The sequence below is a fragment of the Coregonus clupeaformis genome, chromosome 8 (genome assembly GCF_020615455.1).
Source record: "Coregonus clupeaformis isolate EN_2021a chromosome 8, ASM2061545v1, whole genome shotgun sequence".
Taxonomy (NCBI): Eukaryota; Metazoa; Chordata; class Actinopteri; order Salmoniformes; family Salmonidae; genus Coregonus; species Coregonus clupeaformis.
Genome location: NC_059199.1, coordinates 44,188,527 through 44,215,100, shown reverse-complemented (window position 1 = coordinate 44,215,100; position 26,574 = coordinate 44,188,527). Strand labels below are relative to the sequence as shown.

The window sequence follows — 26,574 nt, the reverse complement described above, 5'->3', positions numbered from 1 at the left end:
AGTACTATAGTAGCCTGCTGAGACAGAGACAGTTAGTAGTAGTAGTAGTAGTAGTAGTAGTAGTAGTAGTAGTAGTAGCCTGCTGAGACAGAGACAGTCAGTAGTAGTAGTAGTAGTAGTACTATAGTAGCCTGCTGAGACAGAAACAGTCAGTAGTAGTAGTAGTAGTAGTAGTAGTAGTAGTAGTACTATAGTAGCCTGCTGAGACAGAGACAGTTAGTAGTAGTAGTAGTAGTAGTAGTAGTAGTAGTAGTACTGTAGTAGCCTGCTGAGACAGAGACAGTCAGTAGTAGTAGTACTATAGTAGCCTGCTGAGACAGTCAGTAGTAGTACTATAGTAGCCTGCTGAGACAGAGACAGTTAGTAGTAGTAGTAGTAGTAGTAGTAGTAATAGTAGTGTAGTAGCCTGCTGAGACAGTCAGTAGTAGTACTATAGTAGCCTGCTGAGACAGAGACAGTCAGTAGTAGTAGTAGTAGTAGTACTGTAGTAGCCTGCTGAGACAGAGACAGTCAATAGTAGTAGTAGTACTATAGTAGCCTGCTGAGACAGAGACAGTCAGTAGTATTAGTAGTAGTAGTACTGTAGCAGCCTGCTGCGACAGTCAGTAGTAGTACTATAGTAGCCTGCTGAGACAGAGACAGTCAGTAGTAGTAGTAGTACTATAGTAGCCTGCTGAGACAGACAGTTAGTAGTACTATAGTAGCCTGCTGAGACAGTCAGTAGTAGTAGTAGTACTATAGTAGCCTGCTGAGACAGACAGTTAGTAGTAGTAGTAGCCTGCTGAGACAGAGACAGTTAGTAGTAGTAGTAGTAATAGTAGTGTAGTAGCCTGCTGAGACAGTCAGTAGTAGTACTATAGTAGCCTGCTGAGACAGAGACAGTCAGTAGTAGTAGTAGTAGTAGTACTGTAGTAGCCTGCTGAGACAGAGACAGTCAGTAGTAGTAGTAGTACTATAGTAGCCTGCTGAGACAGAGACAGTCAGTAGTATTAGTAGTAGTAGTACTGTAGCAGCCTGCTGCGACAGTCAGTAGTAGTACTATAGTAGCCTGCTGAGACAGTCAGTAGTAGTACTATAGTAGCCTGCTGAGACAGAGACAGTCAGTAGTAGTAGTAGTACTATAGTAGCCTGCTGAGACAGACAGTTAGTAGTAGTAGTAGTAGTAGTAGTAGCCTGCTGAGACAGAGACAGTCAGTAGTAGTAGTAGTACTATAGTAGCCTGCTGAGACAGTCAGTAGTAGTACTATAGTAGCCTGCTGAGACAGAAACAGTCAGTAGTAGTAGTAGTAGTAGTAGTAGTAGTAGTACTATAGTAGCCTGCTGAGACAGACAGTTAGTAGTACTATAGTAGCCTGCTGAGACAGTCAGTAGTAGTAGTAGTACTATAGTAGCCTGCTGAGACAGAGACAGTCAGTAGTAGTAGTAGTAGTACTATAGTAGCCTGCTGAGACAGTCAGTAGTAGTACTATAGTAGCCTGCTGAGACAGAGACAGTTAGTAGTAGTAGTAGTGTAGTAGCCTGCTGAGACTGAGACAGTCAGTAGTAGTAGTACTATAGTAGCCTGCTGAGACAGTCAGTAGTAGTAGTAGTAGTAGTACTATAGTAGCCTGCTGAGACAGAGACAGTCAGTAGTAGTAGTACTGTAGTAGCCTGCTGAGACAGTCAGTAGTAGTAGTAGTAGTAGTACTATAGTAGCCTGCTGAGACAGAGACAGTCAGTAGTATTACTGTAGTAGCCTGCTGAGACAGAGACAGTCAGTAGTAGTAGTAATAGTAGTACTTAAGTAGCCTGCTGAGACAGTCAGTAGTAGTAGTACTATAGTAGCCTGCTGAGACAGAGACAGTCAGTAGTAGTAGTACTATAGTAGCCTGCTGAGACAGAGACAGTCAGTAGTAGTAGTAGTAGTACTATAGTAGCCTGCTGAGACAGAGACAGTCAGTAGTAGTAGTACTATAGTAGCCTGCTGAGACAGAGACAGTCAGTAGTAGTAGTAGTACTATAGTAGCCTGCTGAGACAGAGACAGTCAGTAGTAGTAGTAGTAGTAGTAGTAGTAGTAGCCTGCTGAGACCGAGAGGAGAAAGCTTTACTTACTGTTCTGCCACGTTTCCCTTCAGTGCCCCCCACTCTTCCTATTTCTCTTCTTCCTTCATTGTTTTGTCCACCTGTGTCTAGCACCCAGGGGGATCTCTGATAGGGGTATGTGGGCACAGTTTCACAGGGCAAAAAGAAGCAATCTCACTTTCAATGAGCTCTTACCTGGCTTTTTCCTGTAGGAACTGTGGGTGGTTCTGTGTGAATAAAAACTACAAGTAAGTGTGTGTGTGTGTGTGTTACAGGCTAAAACATTCATACATGATTGAATATCCTCCTCCACAGAGGGTAGTGGAGGCCTTTTAGACTGGTGACGCCAGAGGCGGATTGGCCATCTGGCAATTCTGGCAAATGCCAGATGCGAAGGACCATTTTTTAGTTGGGTGGGCTGTTCGAAATTGACATACAAAAAAAGGTGACATGGCCAGCGGCCCATGGGCCTGTTAAGTTTCTTATAAAGATTTTTTGCGCAATTTCTCTGTTATACTAATCTATATTGAGCCTTTGGCTGATCAGTGGGCAAGCGGCTGGTCTGGTTTTCTAATGGGCTGACCTGAGGTCATGCAAACTCTCCTTCAAATTCAAACCTGGCATCAGTAAAGAGACCTGTTCTGACTCTGTCATCAGTTAGGCAGACAAGATCATAGATCGTAAAAAACTGAAAGGGTGGGTGCCTATAAACGTAGAAAGGGCACATTCTACATTGGCACCTCACTCAAAACGTCCTCTTTTTTGGGAGGCTAAAACCATGATTTGGTCAAACAGTAAAGTGCACTATCCTCATGATTCCTCTAATGAAAGTGTGTGCCCTGCCCCTGTACCTGTTTCATTGGGACCTGCTGCTGTAATGAGCGAGCCACTCTCCTCTCCCCCCATGCGCTTGAGAGAAAAATGTGTTCTGATCGTAGAACATTTTAAAAATGCAATTGTGGGAAAAACACATCAAGGCCTCAGCTTTCTGTAGGTATAATTGCGAGGGCATAGGCCTATAGGTCTCATGGGTAGTAGCTTAATCTGTGTTTTTTTAGGACATAACATGTACTGTTTGATGAAGACGTGGCTACTACCAGTGGGTATTGTATTTCGAGTTAGCGATCTAGTGTGTTTTCAGTTTCCACTTCCTCAGGTGTTGAAATTAATTAGAGGTGCACATAAAGATGTATCATCTCTATTGAACCCCCACAAAAATCGGGACATTCTGGAGTCCTATTTTGACAGTAAAATATAGCAACTATAGTCTACTGTAATTGTCAACCCCAAATTCATGACAATCACTGGATTAGGTTGCACATAATATATTGAGTCATGCGTTCCAGCTTGGACGTGTTAGATGAAACGCCTTATTTCTTCAATACCTCAGTAGTCTATTTATTACACTTCTTAATAAATCACTTTGAGTTACTTTATAAGTTGATTAATCATGATTTGGGGAATGGTGCCACCAACTGTAAAGGTTAGTGGCACCAGGGGTAAATCTTAGTCTGAACAGTAGTAATTGACACTTACGGTAGGTGTTGATTTAAAGGGAACACATATATATGACTGGCACTAATTTGCAATAAGCCGTTAGCTTTGTGTAAGGCTTAAGCTGACAGGCAGACAGAGAACAAAAGCAGCACAGAAGATGTTGAGAGATAGATAGACGGCACAACAGGGAGGCAAACAAAAAGGCTAGAGCAGAGACACAGTTATAGTGGTGAGTTGTATCTCCAGACAGAGGGACAGTTATAGTGGTGAGTTGTTTCTCCAGACAGATGGACAGTTATAGTGGTGAGTTGTATCTCCAGACAGAGGAACAGTTATAGTGGTGAGTTGTATCTCCAGACAGAGGGACAGTTATAGTGGTGAGTTGTATCTCCAGACTGAGCGACCGTTATAGTGGTGAGTTGTTTCTCCAGACAGAGGAACAGTTATAGTGGTGAGTTGTATCTCCAGACAGATGGACAGTTATAGTGGTGAGTTGTATCTCCAGACAGAGGGACAGTTATAGTGGTGAGTTGTATCTCCAGACAGAGGAACAGTTATAGTGGTGAGTTGTTTCTCCAGACAGAGGGACAGTTATAGTGGTGAGTTGTATCTCCAGACAGAGGGACAGTTATAGTGGTGAGTTGTTTCTCCAGACAGATGGACAGTTATAGTGGTGAGTTGTATCTCCAGACAGAGGGACAGTTATAGTGGTGAGTTATTTCTCCAGACAGAGGGACAGTTATAGTGGTGAGTTGTATCTCCAGTGGTGTTTTAAACATGAACTGGCTTAAAAGACCAGATGTCTCATCAGTCACTGGTACAGAAATGGTTGAGAAATGCTGTACTGTCAATGTTGTGCTACTGCCTGTGTCTAGGTAGGGTGTGTGTGTGTGTGTGTGTGTGTGTGTGTGTGTGTGTGTGTGTGTGTGTGTGTGTGTGTGTGCGGTTGGTGGCCGGCCAGTGGCCAGCCGGGGGGTGGATGGTGGAGTGAGTTGGCTGCGCGTGCAGTGAAGTGGGCTGGTGTGGATAAAATGCCAGGGCCGAATTCTTGTCCCAGTCCACCCCTGAGGCAGGGTGTGTTTTTGGGGGTGTGTGTGTTCAGGGGTATGTTTGTGTGTGACACATCACTCCCTCAGGGTGTAACGGAACACTGAAATCGAATTAATTAGCTTAATTACAATGTATGTTTTTGCGCGATATTCCAAATGCCTCTCTCCCATGAATCTAAGTTTTGTTATATTTTGTTTTCATGAGCGTTTTGTCCGCTTGTTCTCATGTATTTTTGGTCTCGTCTCCTTCGCTCCTCTGTGCTGTGTGCGCCTTCCCATTTACACCAGAAATCTGTATATAATGACGTGATGCACGTCTCCACCCTAACAATGAGAGTCATTGTCCCAAAGGCGGAAGGCAGGCGACAAGCTTAGGTCCAAAATACGACCATAGAAACGCATTGGCCTTATTTTGGACATTGTAGAATAATAGTGAAGACATCAAAACTATGAAATAACACATATGGAATCATGTAGTAACCAAAAAGGTGTTAAACAAATCAACATATATTTTATATTTGAGATTATTCAAAGTAGCCACCCTTTGCCTTGATGACCGCTTTGGACACTCTTGGCATTCTTTCAACCAGCTTCACCTGGAATGCTTTTCCAACAGGCTTGAAGGAGTTCCCACATATACTGAGCACTTGTTGGCTGCTTTTCCTTCACTCTGTGGTCCAACTCATCCCAAACCATCTCAATTGGGTTGAGGTCGGGTGATTGTGGAGGCCAGGTTGTCTGATGCAGCATTCAGTCATTCTCCTTCTTGGACAAATAGCCCTTACACAGCCTTAAATCAACACCATTATCCCAGAAACCCTAGACCCACTCCAATTTGCATAACGCCCCAACAGATCCACAGATTATGCAATCTATATTGCACTCCACACTTCCCCTTCCCACCTGGACAAAAGGAACACTTACGTGAGAAAGCTATTCATTGACTACAGCTCAGCGTTCAACACCACAGTGCCCTCAAAGCTCATCACTATGCTAAGGACCCTGGGACTAAACACCTCCCTCTGTAACTGGATCCTGGACTTCCTGACGGGCCGCCCCCAGGTGGTAAGGGTAGGTAACAACACTGCCACACTGATCCTCAGCAGACGACACAACTGTGGTAGGCCTGATCACAGACAACGATGAGACAGCCTATAGGGAGGAGGTCAGAAACCTGGCCGTGTAGTGCCAGGATAACAACCTGTCCCTCAACGTGATCAAGACAAAGGAGATGATTGTGGACAACAGGAAAAAGAGGACTGAGCATGCCCCCATTCTCATCGACGGGCTGTAGTGAAGCAGGTTGAGAGCTTCAAGTTCCTTGGTGTCCACATCACCAACAAACTAACATAGTCCAAACACACCAAGACAGTCGTGAAGAGGGCAAGACAAAGCCTAGTCCCCCTCAGGAGACTGAAAAGATTTGGCATGGGTCCTCAGATCCTCAAAAAGTTATACAGCTACACCATCGAGAGCATCCTGACTGGTTGCATTACTACCTGGTATGGCAACTGCTCGGCCTCCAACCGCAAGGCACTACAGAGGGTAGTGCATACGGCCCAGTACATCACTGGGGCCAAGCTTCCTGCCATCCAGGACCTCTATACCAGGCTGTGTCAGAGAAAGGCCCTAAAAATTGTCAAAGACTCCAGCCACCCTAGTCATAGACTGTTCTTTCTGCTACAGCACGGCAAGCGGTACCGGAGTGCCAAGTCTAGGTCAAAAAGGCGTCTTAACAGCTTCTAGCCCCAAGCCATAAGACTCCTGAACAGCTAATCAAATGGCTACCCGTACTATTTGCATTGTGCTACTCTCTGTTTATTATCTATGCATAGTCACTTTAACTCTACCTACAGTGGCTTGTGAAAGTATTTCCCGGTATTTAGCGCCATCCATCATTCCTTCAATTCTGACCAGTTTAACAGTCCCTGCTGATGAAAAACATCCCCACAGCATGATACTGCCACCACCATGCTTCACTGTGGGTATGGTGTTCTCAGGGTGATAAGAGGTGTTGGGTTTGCGCCAGACAAACCATTTTCCTTGATGGCAAAAAAGCTCAATTTTAGTCTCATCTGACCAGAGTGCCTTCTTGCATATGTTTGGGGAGTCTCCCACATGCCTTTTGGCGAACACCAAACGTGTTTGCTTATTTTTTTCTTTAAGAATGGCTTTTTTCTGGCTACTCTTCCGTAAAGCCCAGCTTTGTGGAGTGTACGGCTTAAAGTGGTCCTATGGACAGATACTCCAATCTCCGCTGTGGAGCTTTGCAGCTCCTTCAGGGTTATCGTTGGTCTCTTTGTTGCCTCTCTGATTAATGCCCTCCTTGCCTTGTCTGTGAGTTTTGGTGGGCGGCCCTCTCTTGGCAGGTTTGTTGTGGTGCCATATTCGTTAAATTGTTTAAATAATGGATTTAATGGTGCTCCGTGGGATGTTCAAAGTTTCTGATATTTTTTTTTATCCCAACCCTGATCTGTACTTCTCCACAACTTTGTCACTGACCTGTTTGGGAGAGCTCCTTGGTCTTCATGGCGCTCCTTGCTTGGTGGTGCCCCTTGCTTAGTGGTGTTGCAGACTCTGGGGCCTTTCAGAACAGGTGTATATATACTGAGATCATGTGACAGATCATGTGATACTTAGATTACACAGAGGTGGACTTTATTTAACTAATAATGTGACTTCTGAAGGTAATAGGTTGCACCAGATCTTATGTAGGGGCTTCATAGCAAAGGGGGTGAATACATATGCACGCACCATAATTTTTTGAAACAAGTTATTTTTTTCATTTCACTTCACCAATTTGGACTATTTTGTGTATGTCCATTACATGAAATACAAATAAAAATCAATTTAAATTACAGGTTGTAATGCAACAACATAGGAAAAACGCCAAGGGTGATGTATATATTACCTTAATTACCTCGACCCGCACATTGACTCTGTACCAGTACCCCCTGTATATAGCCTCTCTACTGTTATTTTACTGATGCTCTTTAATTTTTAATTAATTTTTTTTTGTTATCTATTTTTTACTTAGCACTTATTTTTCTTAAAACGGCATTGTTGGTTAAGGGCTTGTAAGTAAGCATTTCACTGTAGGTCTACACCTGTTGTATTCGGCACATGTGACAAATAAAATTAGATTTGATTTGGAGGTGTGTTGGGTCATTGTCCTGTTGAAAAACAAATGATAGTCCCACTAAGCGCAAACCAGATGGGATGGCGTATTGCTGCAGAATGCTGTGGTAGCCATGCTGGTTAAGTGTGCCTTGAATTCTAAATAAATTACAGACAGTGTCACCAGCAAAAAACCTCCACACCATCACACCTCCTCCTCTGTGCTTCATGGTGGGAACCACACATGCAGAGATCATTCGTTCATCTACTCTGCGCATCACAAAGACACAGCGGTTGGAACCAAAAATCTCAAATTTGGACTCATCAGACCAAAGGACAGATTTCCACCGGTCTAATGTCCATTGCTCGTGTTTCTTGGGTCAAGCAAGTCTCTTCTTATTATTGGTGTCCTTTAGTAGTGGTTTCTTTGAAGCAATTCGACCATGAAGGCCTGATTCACGCAGTCTCCTCTGAACAGTTGATGTTGAGATGTGTCTGTTACTTGATCCCTGTGAAGCATTTATTTGGGCTGCAATCTGAGGTGCAGTTAACTCTAATGAACTTATCCTCTGCAGCAGAGGTAACTCTGGGTCTTCCTTTCCTGTGGTGGTCCTCATGAGAGCCAGTTTCATCATAGCGCTTGATGGTTTTTGCGACTGCACTTGAAGAAACTTTCCAAGTTTTTGAAATTTGACCTTCATGTCTCAAAGTAATGATGGACTGTCGTTTCTCTTTGCTTATTTGAGCTGTTCTTGCCATAATATGGACTTGGTCTTTTACCAAAGAGGGATATCTTCTGTATACCAACCACACCTTGTCACAACACAACTGATTGGCAAAAAATTTTAGGCCATATCACCCGGCCCTAACTGAAAGCATGGCTAGAGCGTGGGCGTGTTTCAGTGTGTCTGTGAACGTTGCAGGCTTCAAGTGTGTGTGTGTGTGTGTGTGTGTAGTATATGTATGAGTCTCCATGTCTGTCTCGGTGTGTGAAAGTGTCTCGCTTGAAGCTTCTGTTTTGGTGTGTTGGAGTATGTCTGCCTCTCTCTGTTTTTAACGTCTGAAGCGGATGTTTACATTTACATTTACATTTAAGTCATTTAGCAGACGCTCTTATCCAGAGCGACTTACAAATTGGTGCATTCACCCTATAGCCAGTGGGTTAACCACTTTACAATAATTCAATTTATTTTTTTATTTTTTATATAATATATTATATTTTTGTGTTTTATTATATTTTACTCAATTGTATTTTTTATTTTTTTTACTTTTTATATTTTTTCTTTATTTTTTATATGTTGTTCCACCATTGGGGTGCCTTGTTCCACCATTGGGGTGCCAGAGCAGCGAACAGTTTTGACTGGGCTGAGCGGGAACTATGCTTCCGCAGAGGAAGGGGAGCCAGCAGGCCAGAGGTGGATGAACGCAATGCCCTCGTTTGGGTGTAGGGACTGATCAGAGCCTGAAGGTACGGAGTTGCCGTTCCCCTCACTGCTCCATAGGCAAGCACCATGGTCTTGTAACGGATGCGAGCTTCAACTGGAAGCCAGTGGAGTGTGCGGAGGAGAGGGGTGACGTGAGACGGATGTGTCTGTGTATGTTTCCAATCGATCTCTCTGTGTGTCTTTCCATCTCAGACTGGAAGACTGTGATAACGCACTGTGCCTGTCTCTGTGACCTTCGTTTCTTACACAGATAAAAGCACCTGCCTTCTTTATAGTCTGTGGCACGGTGTCACACCCTGGCCCCTTGGTGAGCCACGGCCCTTTGTAGAGGTGTCAGATGAAGTGCTGGGGTTTAGGCTCTTTTGAAATCCATACATGACGCCAGCCCCCCCAGCACAGCCCATCCGCCCTCTGGGCACACCCGAGGAATCCCCTCCCTGCCGCTTAGGAAAGTTGAAGAGGATACATTTTCAAACGTTTTTAATAAAAGGGAGAAAAAAGAAAAGCATAATTAATTCTCAGGGTGTGTTCAAAATGGCACCCTATTCCCTTTACGGTGCACTACTTTTGAATAGGGTGCCGTTTGGGACGTACCTTCACACTTGAATGTGCCAATGGGAGGTGAAGCGGAGGGCTTTTTTCTTGATAATGCGCTCTCTCTCTCTCTCTCAAAATTCAAAGGGGCTTCATTGGCATGGGAAACATGTTTACATTGCCAAAGCAAGTATAATAAACAAAGTGAAAAGACACAACACAACATCAAAATAAAATATTGCACTCAAAAAGATAGTCAAATAAAGGGGAAGATAAATAAACAGATAAATATTGGTGGTATTTACAATGTTGTTTGTCCTCCACTGGTTGCCGTTTTCTCATGGCAACGAGCCACAAATCTTGCTGCTGTTATTGCACACTGCGGTATTTTGCCTAACATATATGGGAGTTTATCAATGTATGATTTGTTTTCAAGTTCTTTGTGGGTCTGTGTGAACTGTGGGAGGGATGTATCTCTAATGTGATCATACATGTGACAGGAGGTTAGGAAGTGCAGCTCAGTTTCCACTTCATTTTGTGGGAAGTGTGCACGTAGCCTGTGTTCTCTCGAGAGCCAGGTCTGCCTATGGTGGCCTCTCTCAATAGCAAGGCTATGCTCATTGAGTCTGTACATAGTCAGACTCAGGCCCTTCTTGCCTTGCCTATGATCTTTTAGATCATACACAGCCTTGTGGAAGTTACCTGTGGTGTTGATGTTTAGGCTGAGGAAGGTATAATTATGTGTGTGCTCTAGGGCAACAGTGTCTAGATAGAATATGTATTTGTTGTCTTGGCTACTGGACCTTCTTTGGAACACCATTATTTTTCACTATCAGGGCCGAAGTCTGACAGAATCTGTACAGAAGATCTAGGTGCTGCTGTAGGCCCTCCTTGGTTGGGAACAGAAGCACTAGATCATCAGCAAACAGTAGACATTTGATTTACGAGTCCAGTATGGTGAGGCTGGGTGCTGTATTGTGGGGCTCAAGCTGCATCCCTGTCTCACTCCATGGCCCTGAGGAAACAAATCTGTGTGTTTATTGCCAATTTTAACTGCACACTTGTTGTTTGTGTACATTGATTTTATAATGTCATATGCTTTCCCCCCAACACCGCTTTCCATTAATTCGTATAGCAGACCCTCATGCCAAATTGAGTCAAAAGCTTGTTTGTCAATAAGGGTCCCCCCCCCCCCCCTTCTTTTTCTCTATCTATTTATCTCACTCCGTCCCTCTCTCCCCTCCCTTCCCCCTCTTTCTCTTTCCTCTCTCTCTCTCCCCCTCTCTCTTCTTCTTTCTATCTCCTTCCTTCCTCTCTGCAGAGGACAAGACCTCTTATGTTACCTCATAAATATTTGAGGAGAAACCCGACACTTTCTGCTGTCCAACAAATCAAATCCTTCTCTCTCTTCCTTTCTCTTCCCCTCTTTACCCCCAACTTTGTTGATGCCTTTGTTCTTTCAGTTGTGACTTTCTGGCATGAGAATGGTTTTCAGCCTTTTGAGATTGATTTTCAGGACCTTGAAGTGATTTGTGATTTCTGGGGCGTGTAATTTTACTCTTTCCGAGTCAGAAATAACCCAGTGGATTAACGGGTCACTTTAGTGGTGTGACCTCCTTGCTGCACGTGTCTCTCAGATTACATTTCTATCCCTAATGTTTTCTATAAAGACAGGGAGAGAGAGAAACTTGCCCTCTCATGTCTTTTTAGTTATCCCCTTTGGCAGAGCTGTTTTGTATGGTCTACATATTACCGAGGCTTAAGGATAGGGACTACCATGACATGATCACCTTTCACAACCACTTCCTCTATAACAATCCAGAATTTGCATTGTAAAGTGGAGAAAAATAAAAGGACCTCCTCCGGGGTATCTCACGCACGCACGATTGGCTTACTGCTTTGTAGCCCAGTGCAGCCTGGATGCCTTTAAGTTAACCCAGAGCAGAATTACAGTGTTCCTAGCAGCCCTCACTACCCCTCTCCTCTACCTAGAGTCCCATCCACTGGAGTTACTGTTTACCGTATCTCTCTGTGATGAGAGGGGAAGGATGACTGGGTCCAGCATCCCAAATGGCACCCTATTCCCTATATAGTGCACTACTTTTGACCAGAGGCCACGCACGCAAACGCACTCACTCGCGTAAACACTGACACACATGCACACACCAGGGACACCACACGTTCTGACAGTTTATCCCAGTACTTTGCTGCTTCTTTGACTTCTGTATATCTATAGATAAACACATCACTCCCACAAAGGCTCTTGTTTTCTGCCTGCATGTGAAGAAGGTCATCTTATAAAACTAAAGACAGTGAAAGGCAGTGTGTTCCAAGGCTATGTTGGTGTTGATGCATCATTCTGTTTACAAAGGGAAGGCACTATTGCTTCGGTGCCTGTCCTCCTGCACATTAGTTTTTTTGTGTGTGTGTGTGTGTGTGTGTGTGTGTGTGTGTGTGTGTGTGTTTGTGTTTGTATGTGTGTGTGTAGCTATGCTCCTCTACCCACAGTGTAAAGGGCAGCTTGTGCTCATCAAGACAATGCTTGTCTATTTTTGCCTCCTGTGTTCTCTCTCTCTGTCTTTCTCTCTACACCTCCCTCCCTCCACTTTCCTAGAACGGATGACTAAAACACAATTTTCTCTGAATGAGCTTAAAGAAGGGAGAGGCATGAACGGAGAGAGAGAGAGTCAGTGTTTTTAGCGAGGAGCCTAGTTTCATCAACACAATACAGACAGCTGCAGGTCTGGAAGGACACACACACTCTCTGAAGACACTGAAGGCAAAGCTCTCATTATACATCCACTCCAGTGTTTAAACCGAGTCCAATATTTTCCTCAGACTTATTTTAATAGTGATAAAAAATAATGGTATTGGTTCTAATGAATTTTGGGAAGTTGAAGTTACAACAAAAAAAAGGTGACTGTCTGTGTGACACACCCTGGATAGAAATAAAGATGTAGCTAGCTAGTGTCTACTGAAGCCATGGCTCCCATGGCAACAGGCCCTGAACAAGGGCTGTGCTTATTTATTATGGGGTGAGTCACTCAGTCACACTACACCACACCACACCAGAACAGACAGATGACATGACTACTGTCTTTTAAGAATAAACAGTGCATGGGGACCGAGAGAGATGAAGGCTACACACATTGGCTGTGTCCCAAATGGCACCCTATTCCCTAGTGCAGCCATTGAGATGTGTTCTATGGTTACGTCCCAAATGGCACCCTTTTCACTATATAGTGCACTACTTTTGACCAGAGCTCTATATTGGGCCATGGTCTAAAGTAGCACGTCAATAGGGAATAGAGTAGTATTTGGGACCTTTGAGTCGACCCTGAGACTCCATGTATTATGAAAGAGGATTAAATATGTAAAGGAGCTTCTCCTCCAGGAGTGAAGATGGTCCAAGCCATCTAGATCCAGACAGAAGTCCTGAATAATACATGGTGTTGCTTGGCAGTTTTTTTTGTATATCTGCAGTGCTCCATAGACTGTGTCTGTACCCCAAATGGCTCCCTAGTAGTGTGTGACCTATGTCGTGTGCTACTTTTGACCAGGATCCATAGGTTAGGGGCCAAAAGTAGTGCACTACATAGGGTGCCATTTTGGGACATATCCTACATCTACGGTACTCCATATACACTATTTCCATTTACACCATTTCTATTTTGGATGGACGTTTGGGGTCATTAGAAGGTGAAGTCCTCCCTTGTGGTTTGAAATCAAATCCTTAGGAAGAGGGAAGTGCCAGGCTTGGACGATACCCCGGTATACGGTATAAACTGTATATTTCAAAATACCAACGGTATGATTTTCAGCGGGGGCTGTAGGGGTGCGTGCTATGCCACTGCTTATAACCATAAGTTAAGTATGACTATAAGAAATCTAAGATGTGTCAAATAAATTATATCCAGCTATGCATTTGTTTTGCTAATTTGCTAGCTAAGTGCCTAGATGTCAAGATCAAGCTTATTGGTTACAGCAGAGACATTCAATCCCCTCCTGGATCAAGATCCCTGTTGCCTAAATTGTTTTGTGCAACAAAAAATTATACAGAAAATAAAACATATAAAAAGTATTCAGACCCCTTCCCTTTTCCCACATTTTGTTACGTTACAGCCTTATTCTAAAATGGATTAAATAAAAAAAATGTCCTCATCAATCTACACACAATACCCCATAATGACAAAGCGAAAACAGGTTTTTAGAAATTGTAGCAAATGTAAAAAATAAAATAAACTGAAATACCTTATTTACATAAGTATTCAGACCCTTTGCTATGAGACTCGAAATTGAGCTCAGGTGCATCCTGTTTCCATTGATCATCCTTGATGTTTCTACAACTTGATTGGAGTCCACCTGTGGTAAATTCAATTGATTGGACATGATTTGGAAAGGCACACACCTGTCTATATAAAGTCCCACAGTTGACAGTGCATGTCAGAGCAAAAACATTTACATCATTTAGCAGACGCTCTTATCCAAAAACCAAGCCATGAGGTCGAAGGAATTGTCCATAGAGCTTCGAGACAGAATTGTGTCAAGGCACAGATCTAGGGAAGGGTACCAAAAAATTTCTGCAGCATTAAAGGTCCCCGAGAACACAGTGGCCTCCATCATTCTTAAATGGAAGAAGTTTGGAACCACCAAGACTCTTCCTAGAGCTGGCCGCCCGGCCAAACTGAGCAATCGGGGGGAGAAGGGCCTTGGTCAGGGAGGTGACCAAGAACCCAATGGTCCCTCTGACAGAGCTCCAGAATTCCTCTGTGCAGATGGCAGAGCCTTCCAGAAGGACAACCATCTCTGCAGCACTCCACCAATCAGGACTTTATGGTAGAGTGGCCAGACGGAAGCCACTCCTCAGTAAAAGGCACATGACAGCCCGCTTGGAGTTTGCCAAAAGGCACCTAAAGGACTCTCAGACCATGAGAAACAAGATTCTCTGGTCTGTTGAAACCCAGGTTGAACTCTTTGGCCTGAATGCCAAGCGTCACGTCTGGAGGAAACCTGGCACCATCCCTACGGTGAAGCATGGTGGTGGCAGCATCATGCTGTGGGGATGTTTTTCAGCGCCAGGGATTGGGAGACTAGTCAGGTACGAGGGAATGATGAACGGAGCAAAGTACAGAGAGATCCTTGATGAAAACCTGCTCCAGAGCGCTCAGGACCTCAGACTGGGGCGAAGGTTCACCTTCCAACAGGACAACGACCCTAAGCACACAGCCAAGACAATGCAGGAGTGGCTTCGGGACAAGTCTCAATGTCCTTGAGTTGCCCGGATATGAACCCGATCGAACATCTCTGGAGAGACCTGAAAATAGCTGTGCAGTGACGCTCCCCATCCAACCTGACATAGCTTGAGAGTATCTGCTGAGAAGAATTGAAGAAACTCCCCAAATACAGGTGTCCCAAGCTTGTAGCGCCATACTCAAGAAAACTTGAGGCTGTAATCGCTGCCAAAGGTGCTTCAACAAAGTACTGAGTAAAGGGTCTGAATACTTGTGTAAATGTGATATTTCTGTTTTTTTTTATTTTATAAATTTGCAAACATAAAAAAAAAAAGGTTTTCCTTTGTAATTATGGGTAATGTGTGTAGGGAAAACAATTTAATCCATTTTAGAATAAGCCTGAAACGTAACAAAATGTGGAAAAGGTCAAAGGGTCAGAATACTTTCAGAATGCACTGTGTGTAATATATAACATTAGTAACGCCACTTGCTAGCTAATACTGTATACCCCGGTATGGTACAGAAACGGTATGACGGTATGTAAATCTGGATACCGTCTGACACTAGGAAGTGCTGCCTGCCTCAGAAGTCTGTCCGGTCCTCTGGTATTCTCTGAGTGCAGACAACAGCTTAACCAGTCTTATCTTAGAAAGCCAGGGGAGATTCATCTCTCCATCTCTCTCTCTCTGCTAAACATCCTCCTTTCTGCATTCTCAGCGCTAATATTGCTGGCCTGAGACACGCAGGATTACAGTTCACTGCCGTGTGTGTGTGTGTGTCTCGCTCAGAGAAAATAGGTGCGTGTCTGAGTATATGTGTGAACTAGAGTGTGTGTGCACACAAGTGTGTCTGAGAGAGTGAGAGGTGTGTGTGTGTGAACATTTGTGAGGTGTTTATGTGTGATTGTGTGTCCTCAAGCCTGTAACACCTCTGATGCTGCCTGCCGTGTGTGTCACACCGCTGCTCTCATCACCCAGAGCCAAGCACGACACACAAACTGGCCCCTGGAGATGAGCTGCTGAGGTTGGGTTCTGGAGCAACACCTCTGCTGAGGTTGGGTTCAGGAGCAACACCTCTGCTGAGGTTGGGTTCAGGAGCAACACCTCTGCTGAGGTTGGGTTCAGTAGTCTGTTATACTCTATTCAATTCTGTCCATTCACTAACATTACCCCCTATGTCTGTTTCTCTCCCCTTCAGGTTTGCATGAGAGCTCCTCAGCGGTGAGACAGTGAGAGGCACCTCCACACCCCCTCCACCGTCATCATGCCGCCGCCCTCCGATATCGTCAAGGTGGCCATAGAGTGGCCTGGGGCCTTCCCCAAACTCATGGAGATAGACCAGGTCAGTGCCTGATGAAAAAGAGGGGTCCATTGTCCAATAAGCTGCCCAGTACTACTTTCACCTATTGTCTCAAAACCATTGGTGACAACCTATGCGTTGCTAGTTCTTTGACTGACTCGGATTAGTGCAGACGTCAGTTGCACTCATAGAGCCTAGTTTTCTGGACCTAGATTCTCAATTGAGTATGCGTTTTAGTCCAGGGCAAGGCTTAATAACATAGGTCTGGAAAACCAGCCCAGAGATAGTGTTCTAATTGTATTTCTATGGTTGTGCTATCTGGGGTGTATTCACTAGGAACCACAGAGGCAAACAGGCCGAAATGGGGAGGAACCTACCTACTCTGTAAACATGTACTGTAATAAGAAACATATGTTTTTTGTTTTTCCGTTGCAAAATGTTTTGTACAGTGTGCCCTATTGAATGCACTCCTGCCGTCAGTGGCTCTCAGTGGTTCGGAAGATGGAGAATTCCCAAATGGCACTCGTTTCCCTTTATAGTGCACTACTTTTGACCAGGACTCATAGGGTGCAATTTGGGATGCAGCCATCAAGGTAATGCAGGAATCAGTCAGGATCAGGATTGGTCACCTAAATTTCACCCCTATTTCTTACTGTACCCCTGAGCTAGTAGCTTACCCTGGGTGGATACAACACAGCACAGTAATCCTTTGGTGTGTAAATTGGGGATGGATTATAATGTACACATCCACTGATGTAAAGGGCAATGTACACAAGATGACCTGTCACACGTTCGATGTGAACTGTGATACACCCCTAGCACAAATTACAACTCCAGGCATATAATCTCTGTAAATGTACAGTTGAAGTCAGAAGTTTACATACACTTAGGTTGGAGTCATTAAAACTCGTTTTTCAACCACTCGCACAAATTTCTTGTTAACAAACTATAGTTTTGGCAAGTCGGTTAGGACACCTACTTTGTGCATGACACAAGTGATATTTCCAACAATTGTTTACAGACAGATTATTTCACTTATAATTCACTGTATCACAATTCCAGTGGGTCAGAAGTTTACATACACTATGTTGACTGTGCCTTTAAACAGCTTGGAAAATTCCAGAAAATGATGTCATGGCTTTAGAAGCTTTTGATAGGCTAATTGACATCATTTGAGTCAATTGGAGGTGTACCTGTAGATGTATTTCAAGGCCCACCTTCAAACTCAGTGCCTCTTTGCTTGACATCATGGGAAAATCTAAAGAAATCAGCCAAGACCTCAGAAAAGAAATTGTAGACCTCCACAAGTCTGGTTCATCCTTGGGAGCAATTTCCAAACACCTGAAGGTACCACGTTCACCTGTACAAACAATAGTATGCAAGTATAAACACCATGGGACCACGCAGCCGTCATACCGCTCAGGAAGGAGACGCGTTCTGTCTCCTATAGATGAACGTACTTTGGTGCAAAAAGTGCAAATCAATCCCAGAACAACAGCAAAGGACCTTGTGAAGATGCTGGAGGAAACAGGTACAAATGTATCTATATCCACAGTAAAACGAGTCCTGTATCGACATAACCTGAAAGGCCGCTCAGCAAGGAAGAAGCCACTGCTCCAAAACCGCCATAAAAAAGCAAGACTACGGTTTGCAACTGCACATGGGTGACAAAGATCGTACTTTTTGGAGAAATGTCCCCTGGTCTGATGAAACAAAAATAGAACTGTATGGCCATAATGACCATCGTTATGTTTGGAGGGAAAGGGGGCGGCTTGCAAGCCGAATAACACCATCCCAACCGTGAAGCACAGGGGTGGCAGCATCATGCTCTGGGGGTGCTTTGCTGCAGGAGGGACTGGTGCACTTCACAAAATAGATGGCATCATGAGGAAGGAAAATTATGTGGATATATTGAAGCAACATCTCAAGACATCAGTCAGGAAGTTAAAGCTTGGTCGCAAATGGGTCTTCCAAATGGACAATGACCCCAAGCATACTTCCAAAGTTGTGGCAAAATGGATTAAGGACAACAAAGTCAAGGTAATGAAGTGGCCATCACAAAGCCCTGACCTCAATCCTATAGAAAATGTGTGGACAGAACTGAAAAAGCATGTGCGAGCAAGGAGGCCTACAAACTTGACTCCATTACACCAGCTCTGTCAGGAGGAATGGGCCAAAATTCACCCAACTTATTGTGGGAAGCTTGTGGAAGGCTACCCGAAACGTTTGACCCAAGTTAAACAATTTAAAGGCAATGCTACCAAATACTGATTGAGTGTATGTAAACTTCTGACCCACTGGGAATGTGATGAAAGAAATAAAAGCTGAAATAAATAATTCTCTCTACTATTATTCTGACATTTCACATTCTTAAAATAAAGTGGTGATCCTAACTGACTTAAGACAGTGAATTTTTACTAGGATTAAATGTCAGGAATTGTTAAAAACTGAGTTTAAATGTATTTGGCTAAGGTGTATGTAAACTTCCGACTTCAACTGTAATTGTTACTCTGTTACTGACAATTTACACTGTCATGGAGTTAGGTGCTGCTGAGAGATGCATGCATTTTCCTCCAAGCTGTTTTAACTGTGAAAACATACCCATTCTTCTTCCTCTCTCCTCTCCTCCCTCCCTCCCCTCTCCTCTATCTCTCCTCTCCTCTGTGTGGCCTCTGGTAGCAGCCTAGGCCCTGCAGAATATGCCTGCCTGCCTCCATTGCTGACTGAGGCACTCTATGAATGTGTTAAAGCAGCCAGCTCAGTGCTCTGGAGCCCATTGAGACTAGCTCTGCAGAAATCTAAAGAGCCTCTTCAGAGTGAGCTGCTGCCTCTCTATCACACAGCAACACACTGTGTGTGTGTGTGTCTGTTTCTATCTCTCTATAACTCTGCTGCTGTGCCTCCCAGGCCTCTACCCATACATTTGCTTGTTAGCGTCAGAGAATTGATCGAAGTACAGCACATGCTAATGAGCGAGAAACAGCTACTGTAGCTCTGAGGGGCTGGTATGGATGCTAATGTGAGAATACTAGCTACTGTAGCTCTGAGGGGCTGGTATGGATGCTAATGTGAGAATACTAGCTACTGTAGCTCTGAGGGGCTGGTATGGATGCTAATGTGAGAATACTAGCTACTGTAGCTCTGAGGGGCTGGTATGGATGCTAATGTGAGAATACTAGCTACTGTAGCTCTGAGGGGCTGGTATGGATGCTAATGTGAGAATACTAGCTACTGTAGCTCTGAGGGGCTGGTATGGATGCTAATGTGAGAATACTAGCTACTGTAGCTCTGAGGGGCTGGTATGGATGCTAATGTGAGAATACTAGCTACTGTAGCTCTGAGGGGCTGGTATGGATGCTAATGTGAGAATACTAGCTACTGTAGCTCTGAGGGGCTGGTATGGATGCTAATGTGAGAATACTAGCTACTGTAGCTCTGAGGGGCTGGTATGGATGCTAATGTGAGAATACTAGCTACTGTAGCTCTGAGGGGCTGGTATGGATGCTAATGTGAGAATACTAGCTACTGTAGCTCTGAGGGGCTGGTATGGATGCTCTGGACAGAGAGGTAGAGTGAGAGGGGGAGGTAGAGTGAGAGGGGGAGGTAGAGTGAGAGGGGGAGGTAGAGTGAGAGGGGGAGGTAGAGTGAGAGGGGGAGGTAGAGTGAGAGGGGGAGGTAGAGTGAGAGGGGGAGGTAGAGTGAGAGGGAGGTAGAGTGAGAGGGAGGTAGAGAGAGAGGGAGGTAGAGAGAGAGGGAGGTAGAGAGACGGAGGGAGGTAGAGAGACGGAGGGAGGTAGAGAGACGGAGGGAGGTAGAGAGACTGAGGGAGGTAGAGAGACTGAGGGAGGTAGAGAGACTGAGGGAGGTAGAGAGACTGAGGGAGGTAGAGAGACTGAGGGAGGTAGAGAGACTGAGGGAGGTAGAGAGACTGAGGGAGGTAGAGAGACTGAGGGAGGTAGAGAGACTGAGGGAGGTAGAGAGACTGAGGGAGGTAGAGAGACTGAGGGAGGTAGAGAGACTGAGGGAGGTAGAGAGACTGAGGGAGGTAGAGAGACGGAGGGAGGTAGAGACGGAGGGAGGTAGAGAGACGGAGGGAGGTAGAGAGACGGAGGGAGGTAGAGAGACGGAGGGAGGTAGAGAGACGGAGGGAGGTAGAGAGACGGAGGGAGGTAGAGAGACGGAGGGAGGTAGAGAGACTGAGGGAGGTAGAGAGACTGAGGGAGGTAGAGAGACTGAGGGAGGTAGAGAGACTGAGGGAGGTAGAGAGACTGAGGGAGGTAGAGAGACGGAGGGAGGTAGAGAGACGGAGGGAGGTAGAGCGAGAGGGACGGAGGGAGGTAGAGCGAGAGGGACGGAGGAAGGTAGAGCGAGAGGGACGGAGGAAGGTAGAGCGAGAGGGACGGAGGAAGGTAGAGCGAGAGGGACGGAGGAAGGTAGAGCGAGAGGGACGGAGGAAGGTAGAGCGAGAGGGACGGAGGAAGGTAGAGCGAGAGAGAGGGGGAGGTAGAGAGAGAGAGAGGGGGAGGTAGAGAGAGAGAGAGGGGGAGGTAGAGCGAGAATAGGAATGCTTGAAGCCTTGGTAAGGCTCTGTCCTAGGGGCAAGGGTACAGGGGGATAGGGAGAGAAGAGGTGTGTGTGTGTGTGTGTGTGTGTGTGTGTGTGTGTGCACGCAGTGTTAGTCCCCCCCTCTTCCCTGCAGTACAACTCTTCGAGGAATAGGGAACGCTGCAGTAGAGAGAGTTAATACTGGCTGTCACTATCGTCCCAAAACACACAACACCTCCCCCTCCCTTTGGCCCTCTGTCTGCAGAGGGACATTATAGCTATACACAATACCATTTGAAATATTTTATGGAACTATAATGATGTGCAGATGGTTGTTGATTCAACAGCAGAACATGTGGTGTGCATCCCAAATGGAACTCTATTCCCTACATAGTGCACTACTTTTGACTAGAGCCCTATAGGTCCTGGTCAAAAGTAGTCCACTATGTAAGGTAAAGGGTGCCATTTGGGACTTAGCCCTGGTTTGACATAGGGTGTGTACCCTGCTGTCCAGATCCTCAACCACTGACCACTAAAGCTGTACCACTCCACCCTGCATGATGTTACAAACATAGACTGGTCCCAGATCTGTTTGTGCCGTCTTGCCAACTGGCGTGACAATGAACATAGGATTTGGAAAGACCGCACAAACACATCTGGGACCAGGCTAGTTAAAATGTTCTCTGAAGAATCCTCTCTGGTTCTATCTGAATCTCCTTTAATGTTATATAATGTAGTTGTTTCTGAGTAGTGGACTTCTACTGCATCCTTTTCCTATAACGTAAAGTAAATGTTCCCCCACTTCCATTGAAGAAGCTGTCCTTAAAGGTCCTTGTGTGTTCTAATGAGGATGAGCTATTGATTCTGATTACTCATTCTTCTTTTCTCAGAAAAAGCCCCTCTCGGCCATTATAAAAGAAGTGTGCGAAGGGTAAGGAAATGTGTCTGTCGCTCTCTCTGTCGCTCTCTCTGTCGCTCTCTCTGTCGCTCTCTCTGTCGCTCTCTCTGTCGCTCTCTCTGTCGCTCTCTGTCTCTCTCTCTGTCGCTCTCTGTCTCTCTCTCTTTCGCTCTCTGTCTCTCTCTGTCGCTCTCTGTCGCTCTCTCTGTCTCTGTCTCTCTCTCTGTCTCTGTCTGTCTCTCTCTCTGTCTCTCCCTCTCTCTCTCTCTCTCTCTCTCTCTCTCTCTCTCTCTCTCTCTCTCTCTCTCTCTCTCTCTCTCTCTCTCTCTCTCTCTCTCTCTCTCTCTCTCTCTCTCTCTCTCTCTCTCTCTCTCTCTCTCTCTCTCTCTCTCTCTCTCTCTCTCTCTCTCTCTCTCTCTCTCTCTCTCTCTCTCTCTCTCTCTCTCTCTTCTCTCTCTCTCCTCTCTCTCTCTCAACCTTGAAATAAATGCTCATAGTTATGCGTTTCTGTGCTGCATTTACATAAAACGTACCTTGGGTCTAAGTGTTTCTCTGGCGCTGAGAGATGCAGTGTTCTTTCAATTCAAAGTTCAAATGTGTTTTATTGTTTTACATTTTCGCTTTCAGATGGTCTTTGGGGAACCACGAAAACTTTGCTCTGCAAAATGCTGATTCCACTAATTTCTACATCACAGAAAAGGTTGGCATCTACTTTCTTGTTATCTCTGTCATAATGGACTAAAAAATGATAATATGCATATTGATTTTAATGTTACAACTCAGCAGAAATACTTTGTGTATGTATGTTAAGTTTGAAATCACACCTCTAAGTTGTCCCTCTTCTTGTCACCGCAGAATCGGAATGACATAAAGAATGGTTCTATACTACGACTGACAACATCTCCTGTAAGTCTGGGTTATGTAATCAAGTGGTCCTAAAACATATTGGAAGAGGAAGAGACTCTGTTCATGGAGCTCCAATAGTTTCATGTTATAAGGTTAAATCTTCTTTTGATATTTTTAACCTTTTCTCCATTTAAAAGTGGAACGTCACATTTCAGAGTAACGGGGAATTTCAGAATGAAGTGGAACAAGAAATTTTATGGTTAAGTTAAATGACTCATTGAACTTACACAACCATTCGACCATCTTGCCTTCCTGTTCGTAACATTAAGATGTTGTTAGATACTCAGCATTGTGACTGAGAGTGTCAGTCATCCCTATCAGTACATCTTAATCTCGCCTGTCCCCTCCTTCCTCCTGTCTTCCTCTTCCTCTTATCCCTCGGCTAGATAGAGAGAGTGAGAGGCCTGGAAAAGTGTCTGCTGTTAGGGGGGAATTCACTCGAGACAGGCCCATGCAGAAACGTCTGCTCCAGTGTACGCAGAGGGTTAGATAGATTTCTTTTTTTTGTTGCCTTCTCTGCATTCTTGTTATGGCCAGGCTTTTCCCTTGAAGACAATAACAGTCCAAGTTAATGACATGGCTGTAAAAGGGTAAGCCCTGATTTTAGCATACATACTGTATAATAGATTATCAGCACCATCCATAATGTAACATAATGTTACACATTACCTCAAGAACTGTATACAGATGTAGGATCTTAATTTGAGCCAGTTTGCTACAGCAGGAAAATAACCCTGCAGCAACAGGAAATATGAACTATTATGTGGATTATAATTCATGTACATTTTTGTAAGGGTTGATACATTTTTCATAACGGAAAATCAAATCTGAAATTTCAAAATTTACATTACAAACTTCAGAAGCCTTTTTAAACCTCAAATACACTACAAGTTCTGAATGTTCTGCATTGCAAAGATCCTACATCTGTAACCCTGCTTTCTCCCCTCTCTCTCTCGCACGTGCGCTCTCGCTCATTCTCTCGTGCTCTCGCTCTCTCTCACTCTTTCGCTCTCTCTCTCGCTCACTCTTTCCCTCTGCTACCAGGCCCAGACTGTACTCTATAGGTTGTCCAATCAAAAACGCATCTTTTGACCAATATGATTTCAAATCAAATTAAATCAATTTGTGTCACATACACGTGTTTAGCAGATGTTATTGCGGGTGTAGCGAAATTCTTGTCAAAACACTTTCTGAGCTAATAATGTAAAAAACAATACATAAAGAAACAAAATACTCTTTACCATTGTAGGATGGCCAGAATTAGGGTGACTAACTCAATGCAGGCCAGAAAAAAGTGGTAAAAAATCATAGCATTGCGTCAGCTAGGCTGGATGCTGTGTGAGAATTACGGCTAGCTGACAGGCTCACCATTGAACTCGTCCTCTTTCTTCTTGAATCTGGAGGCTATAAAACAATATGGAGGTAAGATAGATATCGATTTTGAGACATTTCATATTTTAGTATTCACTTTTCATATTAATGCGGAATTCCTCTTCATTTTTAAAGATTTCTCACAAAAACAAGCATATCTCTGTGAAACATCAATGGAGCACAGAGCGTACCGCAAGCTATTTATTTTTAAAGCCTTTTACATTTAATTCAGCTTGTGACATGCTAATTTATCTTTTTGTGACCCCCGGAAACAACTTTGCAGATGACCACCACAACATGTAAAATCCTCACAGGTTGCTGGGATGAAGCGGCACCGCTCTGTCGACAGAGCTCAGTGCTTATTATCCGATGTATTAGTTTACGAAATCAGACTTTTTTGATATAATGTTATTGATATGTTAGAGAAAGACCCCACTGAACAATTCAGAACATGAATAAATATTTTTGTCTTGGTAAAATGTATTTTATAACATAAGGAAGTGAAATGTCATCACCAAAGCATGTTTTCACCTACTCTGGGCAGAGTGGGTGGGCACTTTTTTCTCTCTCTTTTTGACTAGCCTAGGTACTAGTTTGTTTGTGCCATGATGTTTGGCAAGACAAGGAGTGGCACAAACAGACTGGTACCCAGGCAACCTTTTGACTCCAGTCTTAGACAGCTGTTCTTTCTATTAGCCCTGACTCGACCCTATACAGTGCTATGAAAAAGTATTTGCCCCCTTTCTAATTTTCTCTACTTTTGCATATTTGTGATACTGAATGTTATCAGATCTTCAACCAAAACCTAATATTAGATAAAAGGAACATAAGTGAACAAATAACACAACAATTACATATATATATATATATATATATATATATTTTTTTTCATATTTATTTCATAAACAAAGTTATGCAACACCCAATTCCCCTGTGTGAAAAAGTAATTGCCCCCTTACACTCAATAACTGGTTGTGCCACCTTTAGCTGCAATGACTCCAACCAAATGCTTCCTGTAGTTGTTGATCAGTCTCTCACGTCACTGTGGAGGAATTTTGGCCCACTCTTCCATGCAGAACTGCTTTAACTCAGTGACGTGTGGGTTTTCAAGCATGAACTGCTCGTTTCAAGTCCTGCCACAACATCTCAATTGGGATTAGGTCTGGACTTTGACTAGGCCATTCCAAAACTTCCAATTTGTTGCTTTTTAGCAATTTTCATGTAGACTTGATTGTGTGTTTTGGATCATTGTCTTGCTGCATGACCCAGCTGCGCTTCAGCTTCAGCTCACAGACGGATGGTCTGACATTCTCCTGTAGAATTCTCTGATACAGAGCAGAATTCATGGTTCCTTCTATTAAGGCAAGTCGTCCAAGTCCTCAGGCAGCAAAGCATCCCCAAACCATCACACCACCACCACCATGCTTGACCTTTGGTATGATGTTCTTACTGTGGAATGCAGAGTTTGGTTTTCGCCAGGCATTACTGGAAGTCCTAACCGACTGGCCAAAACTAGAGTTTGTTAACAAGAAATTTGTGGAGCGGTTGAAAAACAAGTTTTAATGACTCCAACCTAAGTGTATGTAAACTTCCGACTTCAACTGTATACAGCGAGCTCCAAAAGTATTGGGATAGTGACACATTTGTGACACATTTGTTTATCGTTTTGTCTCTGTACTCATAGCACGCAATGACTACATTAAGCTTGACTCTACAAATTTGTTGGATGCATTTGCTGGATGCATTATTTGGGCACAAAATAATCTGAAACACAACCAAAACAACCAGCAAATGCATCCAAGTTTGTGGAGTCACAAGCTTGATGTAAACATTGCATGCTAGGAATATGGGACCAAATACTAAACTTGTGACTACTTTAATACACATATACAGTGAGGGAAAAAAGTATTTGATCCCCTGCTGATTTTGTACATTTTCCCACTGACAAAGACATGATCAGTCTATAATTGTAATGGTAGGTTTATTTGAACAGTGAGAGACAGAATAACAACAAAAAAATCCAGAAGAACGCATGTCAAAAATGTTATACATTTATTTGCATTTTAATGAGGGAAATAAGTATTTGACCCCTCTGCAAAACATGACTTAGTACTTGGTGGCAAAACCCTTGTTGGCAATCACAGAGGTCAGACGTTTCTTGTAGTTGGCCACCAGGTTTGCACACATCTCAGGAGGGATTTTGTCCCACTCCTCTTTGCAGATCTTCTCCAAGTTATTAAGGTTTCGAGGCTGACGTTTGGCAACTCGAACCTTCAGCTCCCTCCACAGATTTTCTATGGGATTAAGGTCTGGAGACTGGCTAGGCAACTCCAGGACCTTAATGTGCTTCTTCTTGAGCCACTCCTTTGTTGCCTTGGCCGTGTGTTTTGGGTCATTGTCATGCTGGAATACCCATCCACGACCCATTTTCAATGCCCTGGCTGAGGGAAGGAAGTTCTCACCCAAGATTTGACGGTACATGGCCCCGTCCATCATCCCTTTGATGCGGTGAAGTTGTCCTGTCCCCTTAGCAGAAAAACACCCCCAAAGCATAATGTTTCCACCTCCATGTTTGATGGTGAGGATGGTGTTCTTGGGGTCATAGGCAGCATTCCTCCTC

At 44.1% G+C, this 26,574-nt stretch overlaps 1 protein-coding gene across 5 annotated transcripts in view; it reads left to right on the top strand.

Annotated features, from left to right (window-relative positions):
* The window catches only part of elmo1 (engulfment and cell motility 1 (ced-12 homolog, C. elegans)), a 191,106-nt gene that overhangs the window by 66,313 nt on the left and 98,219 nt on the right, over nt 1-26,574 (top strand). For all 5 annotated transcript variants that reach the window (XM_041883500.2, XM_041883495.2, XM_041883496.2 and 2 more), the window contains exons 2-5: nt 16,133-16,276; nt 21,670-21,710; nt 22,305-22,377; nt 22,533-22,583. In XM_041883500.2, the coding sequence (XP_041739434.1) occupies nt 16,199-16,276; nt 21,670-21,710; nt 22,305-22,377; nt 22,533-22,583 (243 nt within the window). In that variant the 5' untranslated portion in view covers nt 16,133-16,198. The remainder of the gene's footprint in view (nt 1-16,132; nt 16,277-21,669; nt 21,711-22,304; nt 22,378-22,532; nt 22,584-26,574) is intronic.